Here is a 26,511-nt window from a genome sequence, read left to right as displayed (position 1 = left end):
CAAGCGTTACTTCTGTAGTAACTTTTTTACGATAATTCACTCGTTTACGCGGAGTAAATTATCGTAAGTTACTACAAAATCCCGTTTACGCGAAGGAAAATCCAGTTTACGCGAAGGAATTATCATAAAGTTACTACAGAAGTAACGCTCGCGTAAACGTAGTATATGATAAATGAAACAATCTTATGGAATATATTTTACGGAAAAACAAAGATGATTCAAAATTATTGTAAAGTGTATAGCCGGGTTTGTATGGGAAATCTGCCCCCGCGGCTTTTTCGATTTGCACTTGGGGGATTGATTTGACATTAAATAAAAATAATTCAGCTAAACTTTTAGCTCTTTATCTCAAACGATTTTCGAGATTTTCAAAAAAACCACTTTTTTCGATTTTATTTTTTTTCAATAGTAAAATTCAAAATTAATGAATGGTGATTTTTTTTCTAATTCTTAGGAGTAAAAGGGATGAAAAAACACTTTCATTATGAATCTCAGGTGGAAAGCCGATTTTTAAGAACAGAAATAAAACTATAATCATTTTTTTTACCGTGTTATTTAAAAGTGTCCACCGCCAAACTTTGTCAGAAAATGTCTTCTATACTCCTTTACACTCAGGAATTTTTTCATTTTTTTTGAAGTGGTGGAACATTATGAAAAAAAATAAAAACTAATTTTTTTTTCAAAATCTTGCGTTTGAACGCATTAAAACTCTTATACTGCTAGAGAAATATATAGAAAATAATTTTTCAACAATGAAGACGGAACAATAACACTTCAGTATGTGAAAATAATACCTAATATTATTAAACTACAAGTAAGGTCTCGGCATATTAACTCAAAAACATACCGTTGTTTTGTTGATTATCAGCCAGATAAGAATAAGATCTCTGGGATTAGTCGATATTGTTGTGATTGTGCTAATGGTAGGCGTACTGTAGGGTGCTGCTCTCACATTGCAGCTATCATATATTATCTTTCTTACGCTCGATATTTGGCTAAAATAATAAGACCTGCCGAAATATTGAGTCGTCTGTTTATAAATGAAAAAGTTAATGCTGTAGTGAATGAAGACAGTGACGAAGACTAACCGACGTTATTCAAAACAGTCTTTTTTATATATATCTAATGTGAAATCATTTCATTGAATGTAAATAATTGATGATACGTATTGTTAAAAATAAAAATAAATAATATAGTATAACTTATCAAATAAGAATTTTCATTTTTATTTATTAACGGTATAAAATTATTGCCAATAGTACAGAAACATTATATTTTTTTATTTCTATGAATTTTTGCGTGAAAAAGAAAATTTTTAACGTCAATTCAAAAATTTTTAATGTTCTTTATTTTTTGAAGTAATGCATTTCTTAATTTTTTAAATATTTTTGTAAGTAAGTTGTGTTTTTTCAGTTGAAAAATTATTTTCTATATATTTCTCTAGCAGTATAAGAGTTTTATTTAATGCGTTCAAACGCAAGATTTTGAAAAAAAAATTAGTTTTTATTTTTTTTCATAATGTTCCACCACTTCAAAAAAAATGAAAAAATTCCTGTGTAAAGGAGTATAGAAGACATTTTCTGACAAAGTTTGGCGGTGGACACTTTTAAATAACACGGTAAAAAAAATGATTATAGTTTTATTTCTGTTCTTAAAAATCGGCTTTCCACCTAAGATTCATAATGAAAGTGTTTTTTCATCCCTTTTACTCCTAAGAATTAGAAAAAAAATCACCATTCATTAATTTTGAATCTTACTATTGAAAAAAAAATAAAATCGAAAAAAGTGGTTTTTTTGAAAATCTCGAAAATCGTTTGAGATAAAGAGCTAAAAGTTTAGCTGAATTATTTTTATTTAATGTCAAATCGATCCCCCAAGTGCAAATCGAAAAAGCCGCGGGGGCAGATTTCCCATACAAACCCGGCTATACACTTTTAGGTTAGAATTTTTTCCGTTTTTCCGTAATCTAGCCAATCGTAGACGAGCAGCTTATCTGTGATTGGCTGAATTCCGATCCGCGTCCGCGATATGTTATAGTGTGACACGGGCTTAAGGCTTGTTCTTAGGCTGGATTCGGGGAGCGCGCTATTAGCGCTATTTGCTTATTCTATCCTTGTTTTACACCTGATGAGCGATAAAGACAGAATAATTCAATAGCGCTAATAGCGCGCTCCCCAAACGCAGTCTTAAGGCTATAGAAAGGTTTCAAAAACATTTCTATTGCAACATTTTATATGACATATTGCAGAATTCTTTCAAAGATGTTGCACATGAAATGTGAAAGGTTGAAATGTTTTTGAAACCTTTCTGGAAGCTTTCTGCAACAATCTGTGCTGTATGGGTAATGGTTAACCTTCAATTAATGGTTAATCCTTAAAAATGACGGTATAAACCCTAAAAATATGAAGCCTCAAATGAAAGTAACAAAGAGAATAAACCCCATATTTAAATGTTCTTAATTTGCTTCCGCCGATAAATACATACCCGCAAAAGAGAACATCACCACACACTATGCAAAGTTTATATATATATATATATATATATATATATATATAAGGAAGCCAAATTTTAATAAATATCTACTAATAATTATGCATAAAAAAACAGGCTTCCTCATAGAGGAAGCAATGTGCAGGTTTCTACTTGCACACTTAAAAACTATTAGGAAGCAATGTGCATGTTTCTACTTGCTCACTTAAACAAGTTTCTACTTGCACACTCAAAAACTATGAGAAAGCAATGTGCAAGTTTCTACTTGCACACTTTTTTGTTAATAATACTAAGCAAAAAATTAAAAAAAAATTTATTAAAAAAACGCAATGAAAAAAACCATAAGTATAATGCCATAAAAAAGAAGTAAAATCAAAATGTTATTCCAAGTATATATTTATTAGAATAATATCTCGTAAAATATATTCCAATCCAAATAGTAGCTTCAATTCTCCTTAACAAAATTATAATATTACAAAGAATCATTTTAATCATAAAAATATTTAATTAAAATAAAATAAATAAATTTTTCTTGTAAAAAAACTTGGCGCTGCTTTTTTACTCCCGTCGCATTAAATTATTTTTATTGTTTTTTATTCAAAAATTTGAGTACTTTATTTAATTTCTAGCAGATGTCTAGCAGCGCCAAGTTTTTTTACAAGAAAAATTTATTTATTTTATTTTAATTAAATATTTTTATTTTGTACTGTTACCTTTTAAATTCTTTGCTATTAAAATGATTCTTTGTGATATTATAATTTTGTTAAGGAGAATTAAAGCTGCTACTTGGATTGGAATAGGAAGACCCTTGAATGGGAGCACGAAGATATGTACCACTTGGGTTTTATTTTTTAAAAGTAGTTGCATAACAATTATTTTTCAAAGCAATATATATATTTTCTTTGTAATTGGCGTAATTTAAAGATTTCATATATTTTTTTGAAATAACATATCACTTAGGTTGAGTTAGGTAACGCAATTTTGTGATATAATTTTGTTAAGGAGAAATAAAACTAGGTACTACCACTTAGGTTGGATTTTTGGATTTACAAAATACATTGCGTGTACTTGGCGCCTTTTTTATCTTTTTTAAAAAAGGTAATTTTGTACTGATATCACGCATTTTGTAGTGTTAAGCAGGGAAACAAATTAAATTTTTATTAAATTAGCAAATTAGTAATTAGTCACAAAACATTACTAATTACGTAAAACGATAACGAAATAACATAATAACGATTGTGTGTACGAAAAAACTACCTAAAACCTTTTTTGTAGAGAATTTTCTCATCTTTATTTTTCAAAATAGACGTTATAGTCGTAAAATTAATAGGAACTTAGATATTAGCAAAAAAACCAATTTTTAACACCTTTTACGAGCTTTAAAATATGCGTACGATCAAATGATGAGGACTTTTGATATGTTATTTATAAAGACTAAATGAAAGTGCGTGCAAAAATTCAGCTTACTTGGAATTTTTCCGAAGATTGGTCGAATTTTTGCCTAAAGTTACTGGACTATTATGGGTACATGTACTTCTGAAAATTCAAATGATAATCTCTATAAAAACCTCTCGCTTTGTTCGCTTTATTTGAAAACATCAAAGGACACAAAAGGATCTAACTCTCACCGTACGCATACGCCCTATCATTGTGTATAAATATCCTCGTGATCAATTGGTATACTTACATTGATATACACATGCGCGCGTAGACGTATACACATATACATAGGCATTGTGTATATAGTTATGTGTATACGGCATTGAAGGGGGCGATCTATAGACAGAATGCGGGTCTGGCTAGATTCCAAAAAAATTATCCCTTAGGCAAAGGAGGATGTGTAAAAAAGGACCGATTTTCGCCCAAAAAGGTGTAAGTAAAAAGAATGGTGTTTTTTGTAGCTTTTGATCTCCTGAATACGATAAAGCTATTAAAAAGTTCGTAGCGCTTGGGGAACACCTTGAAAATTGAGCATAAAGTGGTGTACAGAAATTCGAATGATAATGATGATATATGCTACATTATATCGCATGCTAGTCGTCGAAAAACTGACAAACGACTTCGATGATGCTTTGTCTTAGAGATCGGGGAAATAGTGTGGAGATCGGCAGTCACATCGATCAGTCAGTCGAATCCGTCGAATCGAGTCGCAGCGAGCACTTGCGATATAACGTATCAGCACTCTTTGTACTGTACTAAATATACGTTTACAACATACGTATCCTACAATATTAAACACATTTTACATATTTTTTTATTTTTATAAACATAAATTCATCTTTTATGCGATATAACGTAGCATATATCATCCGAATTTCTGTAAATATACCACGTTTATGTTCAATTTTCAAGGTGTTCCCCAAGCGCCACGAACGTTTTAATAGCTTTATCGTATTCAGGAGATATATAAAAATCTACAAAAAACACTATTCCTTTTACTTACACCTTTTTGGGCGAAAATCGGCCCTTTTTCTGTACCGTTCCTTTTCATAGTTACAATTACTTTTATTCACCTACATCTACAACAAAAATAGAACATCTTTTTGTGGAAGTTAAGAAAAAGAATTTGCGTATAAGCAAAATTCGCAGAATTATGCACTCGCATGTCTGACAAATATGTATATATACTATGTATATGTATTGTATATTTCATAGTAAATTTATTCAGGCGATACTTTGTTGATCTTGCTTCTTATCGATCTGGCTAAGTATTTATTAGTAGAACCCTCGCCTATTGATTGCCCTGAAAAAATAAGGTCAAATCGTTTAAAGGGTGCCAGAGCAGTTTCCTAGATCCCATGAGATTCTCATAAATAATATTAAAGAGGATCTGCTTGTTTAAACCGTACGTCATTATTTATCACCATTAATAAAATCCTGCATGCAAATCCATTGCAAGAGAATTTTGCAATCGGATAATGGAAGTAAAGATTTCCCTGTAAAATGTGTGAATAAATAAAAATATAATTTTAAAAAGTATTGTTTCTGCGAATATGAACATCTGACTTCCGGATTGATTAAGACTCTAATTTAATATTCTCAGAACTTGTCGTTTATCTCTTTTCTTTTTATTCTTTCTCGATGTAGCAATTCGAGATGTCGCGCGATTAAACACTGAAATGTAAAATAGAAAGAAAGGTATTTTGACACTCTATCTTAGTTGCAAATAAACAATATGTTTTAGTTTTAATTCTTTAACTTTGTAGAGAATCAAACGTCAATAAAAAAAAGCAGTTGTTTCACGATTCTCATAAAGGCAGATAAGTAGAGAGATATACAAAATTTCTTTAATAAACATAATTCCTTCTTACACTTAATAAATAATATAATAATCAATACAAATATTAATAATTTTAATAAAATAATAATTAACGATTAGGTTAACATACATTCCGTTGCCAGTGAATTCAACTAGTTTCTGCGCCACATTCTTCCCTATTGTGCCCCTATTGTACTTTGAGATACATGCACGTTTATTCTTTTGGCCTATATCATCTCAAATTGCAATCGATAGATAGCCGTCGTCAAGATGACGCCAAAACGCGCGCTTTCATCGCGCGTAGCCATAGTTGGTAGCTGCCTTAGTAAAACAAAATGAAATAACTCGAGCAATATATTAACGGTTTTCATGCCTTATCATTTAACCGATTTAACGAATTAGTAAGAACCCAAGCACGCGTAGCTCTCGTTCTCCGGAAAACTGGAGATCGAAACATATATCTTTTTCAAATCGTTCACGACACGTTCCTGAAGTTTCGTAAATAAACTTTTGGTGAAATAAAATCGAAATGGAAGCAGCTTACCTCAAGATGATTAAAAACTTGAAAGTCTGCGAGCAAAAGTGTTGTAATTTCGATTGATTAATGATTGAATCGAGTTTCGGATATATGTGATTGTCACTGAATATTTGACTTTGTTAGAATTGATTAAAGATGATTTTACAGAGACATATATTTCATAGAACTAAAACTTTTAATAATAATAAGAAATATTAATTAATTTAATATTTATTTAATATATAATTTATATTTAACATCATCGCACAATAACTCTCTCTAATAAACTAAATTACAACACTCTGATAATTATTAAAAATTAATTATGTATATCTTTTAAAGTTGTTAGTCAGAGTAAGAATATTAAGGCGATATTATAAAATAATGGAACATTAATGTAGTATTGTTGCATTTCTCTAAAATATGACGGATATGTGGATATAGATTAACGAGAAAGTAAATAAATTGTAATTATTAATATTACTTAAACGAGGTATTTACTTGGAAATAATACGGAAATTCATATTTGAGTTAGCAAACGTGGCCGATCCCACTTCAGCAGTTTAATTTAAGCGAATGTATGCAATTTATTAATCTATATATGGATATTATATAGCATCTACATGTTTATATGAATGAATACTGTGTCACTAACAACGGTCGTGTCGCAAGCCTGGCCGTGACGGTTAATTTGTCTGATCGAATTATATTCAAGGAAAATATTTCTCCTTGAAAAACCACTTGTTAACGAAATTTTTTGCCTGTATAAATTAAAGATACCAAAATAAAATTTAAAATTTACGATTTGAAACTATATACCATCATCATTACAGAAACATTATTATATGCTATGCACAAGCCGAATTTGACTTCTTATACTTTTGTGAAAATAAATTTAACAATTGTAACAAATTTTCTAAATCAATACCTGATGTTAAGAATTAAAAGTGCACCAAACATTTTTATTATCTTTATCAATAAAAAATTATAATAAGAAATTTTTAAACACAATTATTTTTTCAAACATTTGGAAGAATTAAAATAAAAGGTTGGGTGGAGTTCCGAAAACGGTCTACCTCCGATTTCGATGAAACTTTGTGAAAAGCTTCGTTTTGGATTAAAATGAGAACCCTTAAAAGGAATTTTGGCGACTCCTAAAACCTCGGTTCGCGTGGAAAGTTGAAAATCCGAACCATATATACACCCACCCCCGCCTGCGGGGGAGGATAAAAACATAAAATTATTCAATAAAAATATATATATTCAATTTATAACATCCTGTAGAATTATGAAGATCTTCCTATATTTTTTATCATCTTAAAAAATGGCTTTATCATAGGAGTCGCCAAAATTCCGTTTAAGAGCTTTTATTTTAACCCAAAACGAAGCTTTTCACAAAGTTTCATCGAAATCGGAGGTGGGTCGTTTTCGGAACTTTATCCAAAAGATTTTTTCAGCAATGTTTTAAAAATTATAAACATTAATTTGAGAAAAACGAAAAGGAAAATAAAATTTTAAATGTAGTTTCTTTATATACATATTTTATACAATAAATTCGTTTTTATTTCTAAAAAAAAACCATTAATTATAATTTTAACATTTTATTATCATGTCAGTTTTGTGATCTTTTATTTATACATGTATTATATAATATATTAATGTAACATTTAATATATTTTATTTTATATATAAGAGATTACATTATATACAAGGTAATTAACTCAACTGTTAACACATCTTATATTATCTCTTGAATCATTTAAAATATTGAGATGCGGTTTTCATCGAGATAAAACTAGAAGGGTTAGTAATGTGGTGAATTGCAGTTTTTTATAGAATTCTTATTTGCAGGAACTCTGGCTGCCATTTTGATCTTTTAAATGGACCTATGTGTTTTTTTATGCAGTGCATCAAAATTGGATGAAAGACAAATACAAAGATATAACAAGCGTTATATTTATTCAAATACAAAGATATAACGCTTGACGTCGCTTGTTATATCTTAATTGTATTTGAATAAATATAATTGACTACATTTGAATAAATAATTGTTGCAAAAACAGCGTTGGTAAGTTTGGACATGTCACCACGTGCCTGCTGCCGCTCAGAGGGTCAAACGCGCCACAACCTCGCGCAAATGGAAAGTCTACCCATGACTCAGATCGTCAAGGTAAATTGCTCCGTCAATGTGTCTACATTGCATGTTTGCAAGCTCAATTATTTCCTTTGTAAGCACACAGGAATAAAACGCTGTTAGACCAAGTAAACTGTTAATATTAAAAGATAAAATTTAAATTATAATATCAAGATAAATAACATTGTTATTTTTAACTATCACGTATATCGAAATTTATTATTTTAACACAGTATTATTTTAATTCCATTAGTTTAGTTAAATTAACATTGTTTTAATTAAATTAATGACATATTGAGTAGGAACAGTGATCTATAGGAATGGTTACAAATGACGCAAATTGAGTATAATTTGACACTACAAATTTAACAGTGTACGACCAAAATAAAAGAGTAAATATGATGAGCTGTACGTATGTACATATATCATAATTATAATTGTGCTTAATTAAATTTGTTAAAATGTTATAAAATGAGGAAATAGAATTCAAAGATTTAAATAGTTTGTTTTCATAATCAGATATGTTCTATATCTTCTTACTTCTTATTAACTTTTCAACTATTTAAATATCTTTTATTATCTTGGTGGATTTTTAAATATTTTATTTTTAAAACGTTTATTATACTTTCTCTTTTTGTTTGGCGCAATTTTTTTATTTCAACACTTTTTTAAAAAATATTAACATTTTTAAAATTATGAAATGTTAAACAATATTATTCACCTATACTAAACATTCTTTTTACGTAAATCAACACCATTTATGTTGCAATGCATAATTATTTTATATTTTTAATTAGCATATAGTAATATATACGCAAGATAATTGGGTAACCAGTAACCATATCTCCAAAAGACGGAAAACTTAAAGTTGACGTCGCTCGCATAATTGTATAAGCTCCGTCCGGTCCGGAAGAATACCTCGGCATTCGACATTCCTCGTTCAGCGTCGTTATCGATGGCCTTCCTAAACACTCTCATTAAATGTTATCGGGGTGAGAGTCGGCCACTCAAGGTTTATGGCGTCATTCGTTCATGCGCGCAGCACTGCCGATCACCAGCAAGCAAGGATCGCGATGAAGGGAGCAAACGACGCGCGGGCATCGACGTGACGCATCGCGACGCCAGGCGGGCAGAGACAGCAGCCTCTGCCGACGCCACGCCGACGCCGACGCGGATGCGGACGCGGACGCGAACGCGGACGCGGACATCGATGCCAACGCCGACGCCGAGGTCGAGCGTCGAGCCGAGCGTCGACTACCCCCGTCCGTCAGTCGGAGCGCCGTCGCGGGGGATGTTCCATACGGTGGACGGAGCTGGCGGCAGTGATCGCACGCAGCACGTTCCTTGGGAGTAGATCCACACCCATGTCTCACGGTGACGCGTTGCTACGGAGTGTTGGGGGCGCATGATATCATGTGCGAGATGTATCGCCGTACTTTCCATTCTGCCATCACCGCTTTCTCGTTAATTCCATCGCGTCCGGCACGGGGGTTCCTCGCGTGAATTTCCTCCTTTTTCCCCGATGCATATAGATAAATCCTGAGTCCGCGAGCGTACGACGACGGGATTGTGATCTTCGCGTGAATAAATCGCGTGAAACGCAACGCAAGGATGTGGCGGGTGTCGTTCAGATGTCCACCAAAGTGGCGGTAAAGTACAATAATCACGTATGGTGGATGCATCTACAAAACCTGCAGGACTCGCATGCTAATTGCGTGACATATCTTTTTTCCTTTTTTTTCTTTTGGTACATGTATTTTTTTCTCAACTAATCTCAGCTTTATAAAATGAGACTTTTGCAAAACGGATATTTATTAAACGGTCGACAGATAGCTATGCGTTTGAAGTAAAAGTATTCGTTCGATATGAATTTTGTTCGCCCTAGTATAAAGATCATTCACTAGGTTCAATATTCAACAACAATTGCTCAACCGCGAGCGATTCTTCCAGCAGTATCCTACCAGTTGTTTGATTTATTCAGAGAACAGCTAGAGAACTGCATCGAATGTCCGAACGTTTTTTTTTCCAGAAAGTGTGACGTTGCATGAGATTTTCGCGCGTTCGTATCGTTACATCGCTTCACAGAATCGCCACATTCGCGCGCATTAGAACGCGTCGTTGAGGGATGTTTTTCACGGGATACCGCGCGCGTGTCATATAAACGCGTATAGGCGTTTGACGAGGCTGGATTAATTTCGCATCAACATGTGTGCTCGCGTTATAGCTAAGCTCACACAGTCGAGCGATTGATTTTGCAATCTTTACATAAATTACGCAAATCGCGCGAGCACGTGGCTGTCACATAACTATCGCTACATTTCCTGCCCAAAACGTCGATATGCTTTCTTCGACGTTACCATGCACGGTCGCGCAGCTTACTCATTATATATTGTTTTCGAAATAATCATAAATATCATGAAAAAAAAAATATATATAATATATACTTTAGAAATAAAGAATGTCTTAATTTACAGGAAAAGACAGTAAGTTTAATAAAAATGCTTTTCCGTCATGAAAAAAAAACACATATATATACCATAGAAATAAAAGCCTCAATGTACAAAAAAGAAAGTAAGTTCAATAAAAATGCTTTTCCGGGATGTAAAATAAAATATCTCTAGTAGAGACTAATAAATTTTGCGGTATAAATCTGCATCGTACGGAATTTCATTGAATACCGAAATACTGAAATCATCTCCAAGCGGACAATTCGCGCATCGATGTGTTCATGATGCAATATCGCGGTGTCCCGCGTGACGTAATCTCGACGTACTCTTCAAGCGTTTACAATGAGAAAGGAGAAAGGATTAATAGATTCATATTGTTGTCGTGATACCTGCAGGATCGTAGGAGAAATCCCGCATTTCGGTGAGAAGCGAGCGGAAGGATGGTAGACGGCGCTGAAATGACGCAATTTGCTTCCTAACGCCAGATAATCGTCCAGTTTGAAGGTGGACCCGGTGGCGTCATGAATCGAGAAAACGAGGAAGTACGTGTTGGCAACCGCGAGAGCGTCCGTTCACCCTCCGCGCTTCTGTCATTTCTTTTCTTCTTTCTTCTTGTTTTTTATGATCGATCCAGATTCGTCGTACGAAATTTATTGCAATCATGGAATATCTGAATGTAGAAATAATTAAGAATACTTTCAACAAATATTTTTGCATTTAATTAAATTTAAAAGACAGTTTGTATCGTGGAATCCACTCTTATAATTATATTTAAAAAAACATTGTTGTTCGCGTTTTATAAAATTTAATTTGTAAAAAACTATGCTTTAATGTAATAAAAAAATATGCTTTAATGTAATAATTTATGATTCTGTGACAAAAAATACAAAGTCATAATTAATAACACAGGCACACAAAAAAAAGTGTCTTGGCCGAGACACTACACTAGTGTATTCCCATGTACTTTTTCCCGCTGAATCCGAATCCGAAGTCAGAATTGTCAGATTGGCTAAAATTTATGAGATAACCACAAAAAATGCTCAAAAACACGAATTAAAGGCACAAAAAAATTGTTTTGGCCGAGACACTACACTACTGTATTCCCATGTATTTTTCCCCGCTGAATACGAATCCGAAGTTAAAACTGACAGACTGGTTCAATATTATGACGTATCCTTAAATTGTTTTTCTGTGGTATCGCACTCTTTTAGATTCAAATGATCGATGCAGAGGGTGTCTTTTACGTTTTTGCCCTCTTTCAGCTACGTCCCTTTTTAGCGTCCAGCAGTAATCTGCCATCATATTTATATCCCACGTTCCTTGATATCGACGTTCCATTTCCTTGATATCTTGATGGAATCGTTCTCCTTGTTCCTCACTGTAGTCTCCAAGATTTTCTGGAAAGCTTTCCAGAAAATCTTGGAGACTACAGTGAGGAACAAGGAGAACGATTCCATCAAGATATCAAAAAAATGGAACGTCGATATCAAGGAACGTGGGATATAAATATGATGGAAAGCTTTCCAGAAAATCTTGGAGACTACAGTGAGGAACAAGGAGAACGATTCCATCAAGATATCAAGGAAATGGAACGTCGATATCAAGGAACGTGGGATATAAATATGATGGAAAGCTTTCCAGAAAATCTTGGAGACTACAGTGAGGAACAAGGAGAACGATTCCATCAAGATATCAAGGAAATGGAACGTCGATATCAAGGAACGTGGGATATAAATATGATGGCAGATTACTGCTGGACGCTAAAAAGGGACGTAGCTGAAAGAGGGCAAAAACGTAAAAGACACCCTCTGCATCGATCATTTGAATCTAAAAGAGTGCGATACCACAGAAAAACAATTTAAGGATACGTCATAATATTGAACCAGTCTGTCAGTTTTAACTTCGGATTCGTATTCAGCGGGAAAAAATACATGGGAATACAGTAGTGTAGTGTCTCGGCCAAAACAATTTTTTTTTGCCTTTAATTCGTGTTTTTGAGCATTTTTTTGTGGTTATCTCATAAATTTTAGCCAATCTGACAATTCTGACTTCGGATTCGGATTCAGCGGGAAAAAGTACATGGGAATACACTAGTGTAGTGTCTCGGCCAAGACACTTTTTTTTGTGTGCCTGTGTAATTACAGAAATTAATGTTTGGTGTGACGTAATAGATGTCAGAGGTCTATTTAAAAATTCAAAACTTGAAATTATCAGTTTTACTTAAGAAATTATTATCTCAGAAATAGGTATATATCTTGGCCATGCTATACGTTTATTTAGATGAAAGGGATCTATTTTTATTAATAAATAACGGAAAAGTGCATAGGAGGTCAATAGCGTTAATTTAATACGCCACAAAAACCATCCAAGACAAATTTGTTACTTTTATTAGATGTAACATTATTTCCGCCAAATATTAATTTTCGATAAGCGCGCTCTCACGTTTTCCGCTCTGCGCTCGCAAATAACTGACGACCTTGCGCATTAATCTTTCACTCTCAGCAGCGACCGGTCCCTCAGACGTTGTGCGGCGCGCTGCAAAAGGAACCGAACTGCAAATGCTTGGTGCTGACGGTTCTTATATACGGCTGTCTCGCGGCAGTAACATGGTGCAGATGCGCTAACGTTACCAAGGTACGACCAATTATGTGTCGCACAACCGATTTCATCTCGTTAGTGATAGATAGACTGAAACATCGAATTGTTTTAAATCACGACAATTTTATTAGATTTTGAATAGCCTCGCTTATTATCCAAAAATTTTTAAACTTTGAAAATTTTGAAATATTCCTACATTATTGAGAGGTCTCAAAAGTCTTTTAAATATATTAAAAATATATCTCCTCTTTCATATTATTGTTTAAATTTGTTTTCTGTTTTATTACAGACAAAAATAATTATTTTATTTTTGCGAGTTTTGAAACGTTTCAAACGTTTTAATGCTTCTTAAAAAATGTTAAATGTGTGATTTTTTAGACATGCTTGAAACTTTTAAAATTTGTCAAGGTTTTGCTTAAATTTTCAGCTTCAAATAATTTTCAAAGATAATTTAAATAGTAATTTAAATATTTATACGATTAAATTGTTTAAATTGTTGATCTTTATATGCCATATGCGTAATAATCTCAATACATTTTTAAAATCATACAATTAAAAAATATAAAGGTATCACGAAAATGATATAAATTGTTTCGAATATTATTTGGAACTAAACAATTCTGAAAGATATTAAACATCTTTAAAAATTTCTGTATTAAGTTTTGAATTTCTTTTCAACACTTTGAAAACATATTGTAACATTTTACATTATTATTTAAATCCATCCCCTCTATTTTATACGTAGACATGATCTTACAATTAGTTTTAAAAAAATGTTTGATATTCAAACGCTTATAAAAAAAAATTTTCTAGACACACAAGACGTTTACGTATCTTACAATGTATAAAACTTTTAAGATTTTTCAAGACTTTAGAAAATTTTCGGTCTGGAACAATATTCAAAGCAATTTGAATCTTTATACGATTGAATTGTTAGAAAACTGTCGCAAGAAGGCTTCAACATCCATAATTACATGCCGCACATGTGACGAATCTTCTTTTGTAATCCTACAAGCGAAAATTCTTTCTCTTATTTCTCAGATTATGGTCAACTACACCAAGTTCCCCATCAGAAGTACGAGGCACGTATCATCGCCCTGTGACGACGGCTATATATATATTCCGGTATGTATACAGAGGGGAGATATGGGGAAAAGAAGAAAAAAATAAAAGGAAACGACTCTCCTGCCTCTTCTTTTTGTTACGAATCAACCCTCTATATTGTTCCTCTTTAAAAAAAAAAAATTACCCGACGAAGAGTAATATCGACTCCCCTCGCTCGGATCTTTTCACCGCTCTGCACGCACGCTTGGATGCACGTCGCTCTTTTTCCTCGGCTTTTCTATCACCATCATCTCGGCCTCTTTCCCTCTCTTTGTCGTACAGGTGGCATTTATGGGGATGCTGTATCTGGTTTATCTGGTGGAGTGCTACCATTCGCCAATCAGGATCGATCTATTACACGCGGAGAGCCAGGATAGCGTGCTGTCCAAATTGGCACAGCTAAAGATGGCACAGCCGCGGATATGGTGGAAGGCAGTTTCCTATCACTACGTGCGCAGGAAACGGCAGATTACGCGTTACAGGAACGGGGATAATTATACTACCACGCAGGTGACGCGCCGCATTGCCTCTTATCGGACATGCTTTCCTCTTTAACCCTTTCATGCTTTCAGGTGCAAGCCCTTCTGGAATATTCGTAAAAATTGTTTAAAAAATTAAAAAAAAGTGTTAGGCTGGGAGAAAATAATCCGAATTTTTACGTAAAAAATATCTATTAAGAAAAAAATGGTTACGTTTCTTCTTTTTTTTTAAATTAAACTAATTGCCGTTTGAATCTGTTACTTTCTGCCACCTTTCAGGCAGAAGTTAGATTCCGCGTCGATAAAAGGCCGACTCCTTGATCACGAAGAATTCTTTGATTTATTTCTTGACTTCGGCCTGCATCGATCGAAATAGGTAATAATTTGAAAGCACAGCATCTGATGAGTAAGCAGGATGCGGGAGGATTTTCCAGTACAAGTCTGTTTTAAGGTGTTCACGGTAGTTGCAGCTGTATGAAATTGGGCGTTATCGCGCAGAAGACAAACCTAAGTCGGTTTGAAGTATATAACGGTCGTTTTTCGAGCAATGTCGCGTCCAAACACTTATAAGTTAATTGTTGATATAGATCTCAGTGGTGACTGTTTGACGTGGCGGCAAGAGCTTATAGTAAATGACACTTTATCTGACGTTTTGTCAAATCGAAATAAACATACATATAGGGGAAGTGTGTGTAAAACGGCCCCCTTAAGGAATAAATTGATTTTACTTCTAAAGGAAACCATATTTGGATTCAAAATACCGTCAGAAGTTTTCATTGACATCTTTGTTAATTGAAAAAGTTGAATATAAGCATCCCCTAAATTTTCAAAATTAGTAGCAAACAAAAAACTGCAGACATGCATTTTGGCCGTTTTACCCACACCCTATGGGTAAAACGGCCCCGGTATATAATTTTATTTCTATTTTATATGTCTTTGTGATATACTTATTTTATATATTGTGATCTAAACTACAAAAAAAAGGTAGGCTTACTTTAAAATAAATTTAGACGTAATTTGATAGGTAAATATTTACTTTTTACTTGCAAAAATCACAGATAACATTTTCTGTTTCTGTGTTGGCGCACTCCTCATGCAACCATTTTCTACAGAAGATGCACTGAACCCATTTCTCTCCACTTACTGAATTTATGAAATTTTCTCCACAAAAAAGACATTCGACGTCGTTCTCTTTATCTTTACTACAGCTTGGCCGTTTTACCCACAATTGCAACTGTATCAACAAAGTCTAAACAAAATGTTTACTTAACCTTAAATAAAAAATTTCTGAAAATATTCGGCTTACAGGATCACTACAGATATTTAAAAAAATATAAGCGACTAGGAACATCGCATGGGAAAGAGAAGAACACTTAATAAAGCTTGGACTTACCTTAGATCAGACGTAACGAAAGTAGGAAAATTGCGCAAAATTGCGTTTTGCGTTCGTACGAAGTTTGTTATTGATGCCAAAATGCACGAGGCACGTCTGTGACATGTGAGCAACCTAACCTACTGAGTCGCTAGACGGCAGGACTGCGTATTTCTGAGAAACTAGGGGGAGGCCGTTTTACTCGGCGGGGCCGTTTTACACACACTTCCCCTATGATAGACAGGAAGGCTTGTCTTGCAGTAATTTAAATGTAGGATAGGCAATCTATTAAAAAAAAAAAAAGAGTTATTAACAAAAATTATTACAGTATGCTGTATCGCCATTTATCCGTGACCCGGATTACTTCTTCCCTAACCTAATATTTAAAGGTTCGGTACAAAATTTGAGATATCGATATCTTTCCACATCCGCGTTGATAAAAGTACAGCCTTATTGATCCGAATTATATGTAGATGCTAGATTTCTACTTTAAAACAGTAATTCGAGATACTAAAGTTTCAAAAGACCTCGGATAGTCTGATAAAAATCGTAAATGCAAATATTTCGTTGCCTATGCATCGCGAATACATAGCAATTGATGTTGCGATAGCAGAAGGGTTAAGGACGCGCTTGATAAACCTCTTCTCACCCCCTCGCTCCACAGGTCTATTACGAGAGGGTAAACACACACTCGGCCACTTCCCACTACTATTACGACTATTGCGGAGTGAAGGACATCAGTAAGGAATTGATACTCGAAGCCAAGATACCGATCACGAAGATCACGCTTACCAAGGGCTTTGCGTTTTCGAACATAAGGTCCGCCACGGAATTCGAGGAGGCACGGTCACGATTTTTCGCTGAACAAGTATGGAAATATGTGTGTGCATGTGTATGTGTGCTGTCGGCTGTTGTTAACCGTCGTTATCATTGTTTCATATTACACAAACTCGGGCTTGAATCTCTCATGGACGAGCAAAATTCAAATAAGGGAGCGGGGGAGAGAGAAAGACGTTTTAGACTGCGTTTCGAAAACTTCACTCGGGTGCACACCAGCAGCGGTGCCAACTTGGAAAAAATATTGGAAGGGCAAAATGCAAGAAATTCTTATTTCAAATAATAGCCTTTTTAGTCATCTTTACATTATCTGGGGGGGTGGGGGGGAGGAGTGAAGTATACAAAAGTATGTAGATTATATCCTTACATGCAAAACAAAGTATAGATACAAACACAGAATATTTAATGTACACAATTGGAAAGAAAACTTACACTTATAATCGTAAAAAGTTTGCATAACAAATTTTGTTTCGACTAATAAACTTGTTAACAATAGCATTTAAATCTAACTTTATCGCCTCTTCCACATGTACGTACATGTAAAATGCATTTGAATTCCTTAAGCATGCTTAAGCATGCTTAAGGAATTCAACGGATTTTGTGTCGCAGTATTTATAACAGTACAAAATTACCTTTTTCAAAAAAGGTAAAAAAATTGCGTGTACTTGGCGCCTTTTTTTACCTTTTTTGAAAAAGGTAATTTTGTACTGATATCACGCATTTTGTAGTGTTAAGCAGGGATCGGCAAAAAAATTTTTATTTTTTATTATTTAATTATTCACAAACTTAGCAATAACAATAAATTAAATTTTTATTGAATTAGCAAATCACAAAAAATTACTAATTGCATAAAAATTAATAATATTTAGGTACAAGTAGTGAATTACGGATTACTTAAAGAATTCGTAATTTGTCAGAGAAAAATTTCTAGTTCGTGAAAGTTAGTATTTAGGTGAAAATGAATTAATTTCCTTTGCAAATTGGTAATTAGTAGAAATAAATTCTTTATTATTAAAATAATTAATAGTTTGTCAAAAATAAATTACTACTTATTTGAAAATTAATAATTAGTGAAAAATAATTATTTTTTTCAATAAAAAATAATATATTAGTCTCTACTTATTGTTAGATAAATTACTTATTTTAAAAATTATTAATAGTTGAATATAAATATTTAAATATATCATTAGACTCGTGAAAATGTCAACAAATTAATAGACGGCGATACTAGTCAGGCGCGGTACGTGGTGCGCAAGTAAAGAAATTAATAGTTACAGAAGTAACGAATTACAATGTATATATATTGTCACGTTCTGTCAAGTTAATGTAAATTGGTCCGTTTTTGGGTCAAAACATTCAAGTAATTTACCCGGGATTTGGACCAGGTTGTGCGATAAAACTAGATTAAAGGAAAACTCCTGTTGCCACGCTATTTGGCAGCGACAAGAATCAGGAAGAATCAGGAAATTTCTGTTGCCACGCTATTTGGCAGCGACAGTTAAGGGTTGTGGAATTAAAGGATTTATTTAAAAATTGGTTTCAAGAATTAAAATTACCTTTATTTGGGGAAGAATTTTCTTATAACAATTATTTAAGATCTGGTTTAAATTAAGATCTGTCTTGAGATTTGCAGAAGTCAGAATTTAATTAGCTCAAGTAAAGATTGTCGCAAGGAAATGATTAACTGATTGAGAATTGAACTACTGACTCCCAACAACTACTACTGACTATCGATGATTTTTCGCGCTTATTTATATTCAAGTGGCAAGAACCCCCCGCGCGAGCTTCTCACCACTTCTATTGTCTTTACGTCTTGGAGGAGGAGGAAGGTCTTATCACTAGGTGTAATTTTATGCCCTGTGAGCCGCGGCCTGGGAATCGTCTCCCCATCAGAAATCGGATAATTAATCAATATTGATTACATTCTTGGCTATTTTAAGATTGGTTGAATTTTGCTCGCACGTAACACCTTCCCCCTTAAGTCATACGTGGTACGTTTGTTACCGCGTATGAATTATCAAAAAGAAAAATTGAATCGAAAATTATACATTATTTATTTTAGGTAATGGTTTTCATGCAAAATGTATAAATAAATCTTGTTTAATAAATTTTTAATTAATGTGCAAAAGAAAATAATATAAGTATAATAAATGTGTTAGTGTAGATATATATAATGAATGCATAGAGTAAAATAATGCGTATAATAATATATGATAGAGTAATATAAGCTAGATCTAAAATTTATAAGCTAAAACTATAATAATGCATATAATAATAATATATAAAATAATGCGTATAATAATAATAGAATTATATAATTATTAGTAGAATCGATATATATTCTATATATTCACTTATTTATTTATTTTTTTTTTTTTTTTTTAAATATACTTTAATATCTTTTAACCACCTCTATTTCTAAATTTATTCGCAACGCTCGTGCCCTCTCGTACATTTGCTTGTGTACAAGGAACTCTTCAATACAATCACGGCACTGCCAGGCCGGTCTCAAGCCCAAAATCACCTCTTTGCAGATGGAGCAGCAGAATCTAGTCGATTGTGGGAGCTCGAAACGTTGTGAGCTAAGGGAATGGTACCCCCATTTAATTTCATACCCATTGACCTCGGGGATTGCCTCATCCTCCTCGAGTGATGGCAGTTGATCTAGATAACAGCCTAGGCACATTTTTGTTCTTGGCCAGGAAGAGTTGACCAGTATCATTCCATCCTCCCCCTCCGGGTCGCGAAGGCACGCGCCGTTCATGATAGTTTCATATGTATCTTCGTGCTTCTCGGGCAGTACCCCGTCGATTGGCCCATAGAACTCATTTCTTTCTTCCTCACTCCTTTCATCAGGCGTCGGCGGTCTCATTTTGATACTATTTATGTATATATATATATTTTTATGTTAATTTTTAAACCGGGTGTAAGCATATATTTAACATAATGTTATTTAGTATAAATACCTTGATTTCTTTTACTGATTTATAAAGGATTTTTCATTTTCATCCAGAAGGTGAGAGAGTGATATTCCTTGTGTTAGTACTGGTTCTCCTTTTACACCATGCGCCATTGTGTTTAAAATTCCGTTTCTTTCCGCTGGGAACATTATTTGATCCCTTAAGTTCTCAAGTTCACTATTAGTATAAATACCGCTTGCTGCCAATGGTCCAGGATCATTATATTGCCACGTAGGTTTACTGTTCGGTTTTATTATTGCTGGTGATTTGCTGTATTCCAAAATTGGTGTTATTCGATACCATCCGTCATTTAAAAGATACATTGTTGGAATTATACGGCTGCATGTAGTCTGTGTTCCTGTTTTAAACAAGATGTGAGTCCTTGGCGCTAGAAATAAGTTTCATTTCCTTTAGTTACCGGTAATTGTTGATAACATTCCTGCGTTTGTCGATATTTAACGTCCACCGGTGTGCATTTTATTATATGTACAACTTCTCCAGAGATTACTGCCATATATCCGGGTCCTTTCATAATTTGGTACGCGAAATCATCTGGAGCATGAATCGCTAGGCTCAGTGCATTCTTCATTACTTGTCGTTCCAAGTTGCAGCGTTGTGTCAATACATCTGTGTATAAACGGTTCATCTGTGTGCGTATATGTCTTTCCACATAAATGAATTTCGAGTTTACATAAGCAAAAATATCTAAATTTTCTACTGATATATGGCGCTTATGCGCAAAAGATTCTCCTTTTTTAATTTCTAAAATTACAAGTTTTGGATGCTCTGTTTTAATTAACGTATATCCACAAAGAAGCTCTTCGCCCATTTGTGTTAACGCAAAAGTAACATCTTTAGTTGACAAGGAATAAATTATTTGCAAATTTTTATCTACATTACTAACCATCTTATTTGCTTTTCCTTCATATAATACATCATAATGATTGAATTTACAATAATCGTTGGGTATTGTTTCCCAGAAAGTATATTTTCCTTCAATATCAATACAATTTCCATCTGAATATTGACAGGTTGTCCCTGTTTTTAAATGTATCTGATTTGTTTCTATATTAGTTATTGCTTGATGAGAATTTAGACTAATGGTTATTATTCCTTGCACAACTACATTTTGCCATGTCCCATAGGGATCTGAATATTGTGTTCCAAAACATTGTCCGTCTGTTGTTGTTGATCCTGCAAAAGTGATTGGTCGCGACGTTGTGTGATTTACCTTTAACCCGTTGATTACATTATTAACGTTTATAATTAGTGTTCCAGTTCTATGCATATTTTTACATTGATCTACCGTCGTATCTATAATATATTCCGCTTGTGCATTTGTTACAGTAGCTATATGTGAGTGCATTCCGCAGTAATAAATTGTTCTTGAAATTGAGATTTTACATTGAATTACATAAATTGTGTCAAATTTCGCAAGTTGTAATAATTGAATATTAGTTTCTTCTACATGTGGTTCTATTAACGGTATGTTACATTCTTCTATTTCCAATAATGAGATAGTCGTCACATTGAAGTTCGATGTTCCGCAGTCGTATCCAATGATTCCGTGTATATTTTGAATGTTGAGAAATAGGGTGGCTATTGAGATTATCATTTTCATCAGGATCATCTTCATCTGTATCAATTACAATTAAAGAAAAAGGTTTATTAGTATATTATTCTATAAGATTAAAAATGTTGCGCGGTACACCTTTAATCTTATTTATATTTCACTTTTCTGATTTTATTTGAATGAACAATTCTTGACTTTCCTTTAAAAAGCAGTTTAATATTTCCATTTGGTAAAATATCTGTTATTATATGTGGACCAGAATATTGGTCTCCTAATTTACCTTTCTTTGGTTCATTTAAAAGAAAAACTTGATCATTTATTTGAAAAATTTGTGGATTAATCTTTTTGTCATAATAATATTTTGATTTCAATTTTGATGCAATCAAGCATTCTCGAGCCAATTCTTGTAGATCATGAATATTTGTCATTAACTGATATAAATAATCATCATATGTCTTTTCTTTTCCAATGTCATTAACAATTTCACTGGATGGTTGTCTGGCTGTTTTTCCAAATACCAACTCATATGGAGTATATCCAGTGGATTCATGAGTACTTGTATTATATGAAAAGGTAGCATATTCTAGTAAATCATCCCATTCTGTAAATTTATTCACATATTGTTTTAAATATTCAACTAATATTAAATGTGACCTTTCCAAAGCTCCATTTGCTTGTGGATAAAAGGCAGTTGTTCTATATTGTTTAATTTTGAATTGTTTAGTAAATCTTTTCATTAAATTACTCATGAAGTTTGTGCCTTGATCAGTCAAAATTATTTTAGGTGCTCCAAAAATGCAAATAAAGTATTTTAATAACGCATCAGCTACTTGAACAGCAGTTATTGATTTTAAAGGTATAGCTAGGGAAAATTTTGTGAGATGATCTTGGATTGTTAGGATGTAGGAGTTTCTTTTGGTAGTTTCAGGTAATGGTCCAACTATATCCATTGATATTTTTTCAAATGACGAAAATGGTGTGTCAGTGATTAGCATGGGCTGTTTAGTTTTAACTCTAACTAATTTTTTAATTTGACATTGCAAGCATTGACTAATATAACTTTGAATATCAGCTTTTATGTTTCCCCAATAAAAGTTTTGTCTAATTCGATTATAAGTTTTGGTTATTCCTTTATGTCCCCCGATTTTCGATGAATGAGCTTCTTCAATAATATCTTTTCTTTTTTGAATTTCCGGTATTGTTACTAACCCATGACATATTATTAATTTGATTGAAATTCCAAGCAATGTTTTTCGAATTTGATTTAAAATTTCCTCCCATTGAATATTATCTATTTCTTTTGTTTTTGCAATATTTATTATTTTGATTGAGTTTTCTTTTATTACTTCTCGTAATTTAAATGTAAGATCAATTAATGTTTCTCTATTCATCTTTTCTTTATCATCTTCTTTACAAATTAAAATTAAATGGATTTTATTTCCCCTTCTAATAATTTCAATGTTTCCTGATTTACTTTGTTTAATCTTTGGTATCAAATTTTGATTATGAAGTTGTTTTGATCCTTCGTCACAAGGTTTACCATTTGCGGTTAAGAAATATAAATAATTTTCTCTTCTCATAAATATTTGATCACGACTATTTATTATACTGTGTTTTTGTCCTCGCGTTATTATTTGTTTTTCAGTCTTGTCAAAGGTCTCGTCTGTATTCGTAAGTTCATTGAATGTTGTGTCTATATCTTCTTCACTATCGCTGTCTCTTTCTTCTTCGCTTCGTTCCACTTCTTCTTCTTCCTCGGAGTCATTATCGTCAGTAACCTGATCTTCCTGGTCGTCTTTCGGGTTGTCGCCGTTGGTTCCTTCCTCGACAATTTTCATGTCCTCGCAATGATTTACATGTGTAGGCTTGTTTTGATAATTCTCATAATTTTCATATTCTCCTGTTAAATTATTTAGTATTTCTAAAAGATTAGATGGTATAGTTATTTGTGAATTTAAAGTATTTATATTTTCATTGTCGCTAATTAAAGAATTCATGTCATTGTTATTAATGTTTTCTATTTCAAGTGTTTCGTTTTGAGTGTTATTTATAATGTTTGACGTTTCTAAAGGTGAAGATTCAGTATTAATTATCTGGTTTATTGGGTCATTGTGCATTTCTAAAGATTCATTATTGTCTATCTGATTTACTGAGTTATTGTGTATTTCTAAAGATTCATTATTATCTATCTGACTTATTAAATTATTGTGTATTTCTGCATGGACTATATGTTCAATAAACGGCGGTTCTTCTAATTCCTTTTTAGTAAAGGGTATGCTTTCCCCTTCCGATTTCTCTGCATTACGTGTTTGCATTCCTGTAACTACCGGCTCTGGTTCTTCTATCATCATTCCCCTTCTTGGCGAAACTGGTAAAGGTTTAGGATTAGCATTTCTTTGTCTTGCTTCATCATCTTCTGGGCACTCTTCGATTTCGTCAAATGAAGGATGTATTGGAAATATATTTGTTACAGGGTTTCTCGATAAAGCATCAGCATTAGCATTTATTTTTCCGGGTTTGTAAATTATTTCATAATCGTATTCAGATAATTTAATTCTCCATCTCGCTAATCGTGAAGTAGGATCTTTCAATTTATGAAGCCAGGTTAATGGTTTATGATCGGTTATTAATTTAAATTTTTTACCATAAAGATAAGGCCTAAAATGTTGCACAGCGTAAACTATTGCTAATAATTCTTTTTCAATTGTAGAATAATTTTTCTCAGCTTCATGAAATACCCTCGAAGCGTAACTTATTGGTTGATCTTTCCCTATTTGTCCCTGACTTAAAATTGCACCAATTGCGGTTCCAGATGCATCAGTTGTTAAAAGAAAATGTTTAGTAAAATCAGGATATTGCAATATTGGTTCATGACATAATGCATTTCTCAATATATCAAAGCTTTCTTGCTCCTTGTCCCCCCATTTAAAGTCAATGTCCTTTTTTAATAAATTAGTTAATGGTTTAGCTATTTTCGAAAATCCTTGAATAAATCTACGATAATATCCAGCCAATCCAAGAAATTGTTTTATGTTTTTGGCACTCTTTGGAATTGGAAAATTTTGTACTGCTTCTATCTTTTTAGGGTCTGGACGGACTCCATTTTCCCCTATTATGTGTCCTAAATAAGTAACTTCTTTTCTCAAAAATTCGCATTTATCTGGTTGTAGCTTTAAATTTGCTTCGCGTAATCTTTTAATTAATTTTTCGAATTTAATTGCATGTTCTGTAAGAGAACTTGAGTATAATACTATGTCGTCTAAATACACAAAAATTTCGTTACCTTGCATTCCTGTAAGTACTAAATCCATTAATCTTTGAAAGGTTGCCGGTGCATTCTTTAATCCGAAAGGCATTCGATCGAATTCATAATGTCCATAAGGCGTTGAAAATGCTGTTTTATGACTATCTGCTGGATGCATTTTGATTTGATGAAAACCTGAAGCAAGGTCAAACACCGAGAAATATTTCGCGCCGCCCAGCTGATCCAATATCTCCGTTATGTTTGGAAGTGGATATGCGTCACCTACTGTCTTATCATTTAGGTTGCGGAAATCTAACACCATTCTCCACCGTTTATTCCCCTTTGAGTCTGGCTTCTTAGGTACTATCCACACAGGCGTGTTATATGGAGATTTTGACGCCTTAATTATATTCTGATCTAATAATTCATTTACTTGCTTATTTATTTCGTCTTTATAAATTACTGGAAATCTGTATTGTCGTGTATGTATTGGTATTTCATTTACCGTTGGAATTCGATGTTTTAAAACATTTGTATGTTCAAGTTTTTCTCCAGGCAAGTGAAAACAATCTGAACTTTTTTCAATTAATTTTTCAACATGTGATCGTTCTTCATTATTTAAATGTTCTAGTCTTAATGCTTTAATTATTTTTATTTTCCTTTCTTCTTTATTTACGTGAAAACAAGATCTTGAACTTGAGTTAAAGCTTTGAGAATTCGGAATTAGAATTGTATCAGAGTTTGAACTTGAGTTGAAATCAGAGTTTGAGTTAGGATTTGAGTTTGAGTTTGAATTGGAATTATGAATGCAACTACCTAAGCAGTCCGAGTTTGTATTGGAATTAGAATTATGAATGGAACTACCTAAGCAGTCCGAGTTTGTATTGGAATTAGAATTATAAATGGAACTACCTAAGCAGTCCGAGTTTGTATTGGAATTAGAATTATGAATGGAACTACCTAAGCAGTCCGAGTTTGTATTGGAATTAGAATTATGAATGGAACTACCTAAGCAGTCCAAGTTTGTATTTGATTTGGAATTAGAAATTTGCTTTTCAATTGTTTCAAACTCATATATTTTGATTGTGGGTACATATATTCTTTCTTCTTTATCATTCGTATTAATTACTTGCAGATATGCCCTGTCGTCTTTTACCGTAACTAAAGCATCTCCTAAGTAAATGCCCTTTGTCACGTTTAATCGCGGTACATATCCTTCTTTTAGTTCTGAATTTGCGACTCTAATATACATTTGCGAAATACATCTTGGAGGAATAATGAAAGTTTCTTCCTTTTCTTCAAAGGGAATATAAGTATCATTCCATTCTAATTGATTTTGCTCATAATTAACTTTTACTTGAAATTGTTTAAAGAAATCTGAACCCAAGATCCCATTTTGTGGTATCGGAAAATTATCTTCGACCAAATGAAATACAACTGGACATCCTAAGATATCTATCTGTGCCAGCCCTAAGGTGGTTACATGATGCGCTGTGA

The 26,511-nt window shown here is 33.1% G+C and overlaps 1 protein-coding gene across 4 annotated transcripts in view; it reads left to right on the top strand.

The window, feature by feature from the left end:
* The first annotated feature begins 9,029 nt into the window (after positions 1 to 9,029).
* Positions 9,030 to 26,511, top strand: part of LOC139779336 (uncharacterized) — a 60,200-nt gene continuing 42,718 nt past the window's right edge. For 2 of the 4 annotated variants that reach the window (XM_071717673.1, XM_071717671.1), the window contains exons 1-6: positions 9,034 to 10,049; positions 11,243 to 11,389; positions 13,350 to 13,481; positions 14,487 to 14,570; positions 14,832 to 15,059; positions 17,065 to 17,268. In XM_071717673.1, the coding sequence (XP_071573774.1) occupies positions 11,369 to 11,389; positions 13,350 to 13,481; positions 14,487 to 14,570; positions 14,832 to 15,059; positions 17,065 to 17,268 (669 nt within the window). In that variant the 5' untranslated portion in view covers positions 9,034 to 10,049; positions 11,243 to 11,368. Of the gene's footprint in view, positions 10,050 to 11,242; positions 11,390 to 13,349; positions 13,482 to 14,486; positions 14,571 to 14,831; positions 15,060 to 17,064; positions 17,269 to 26,511 lie in introns of all 4 variants that reach the window. The other 2 variants (XM_071717674.1, XM_071717672.1) reach the window with 2 other exon arrangements.

Source organism: Temnothorax nylanderi, unplaced genomic scaffold (assembly GCF_030848795.1).
Source record: "Temnothorax nylanderi isolate EJ_2023f unplaced genomic scaffold, tnyl_v1.0 TNYL_tig0221_pilon, whole genome shotgun sequence".
Lineage (NCBI taxonomy): Eukaryota > Metazoa > Arthropoda > Insecta > Hymenoptera > Formicidae > Temnothorax > Temnothorax nylanderi.
This window is presented reverse-complemented; position numbering and strand designations above follow the sequence as displayed.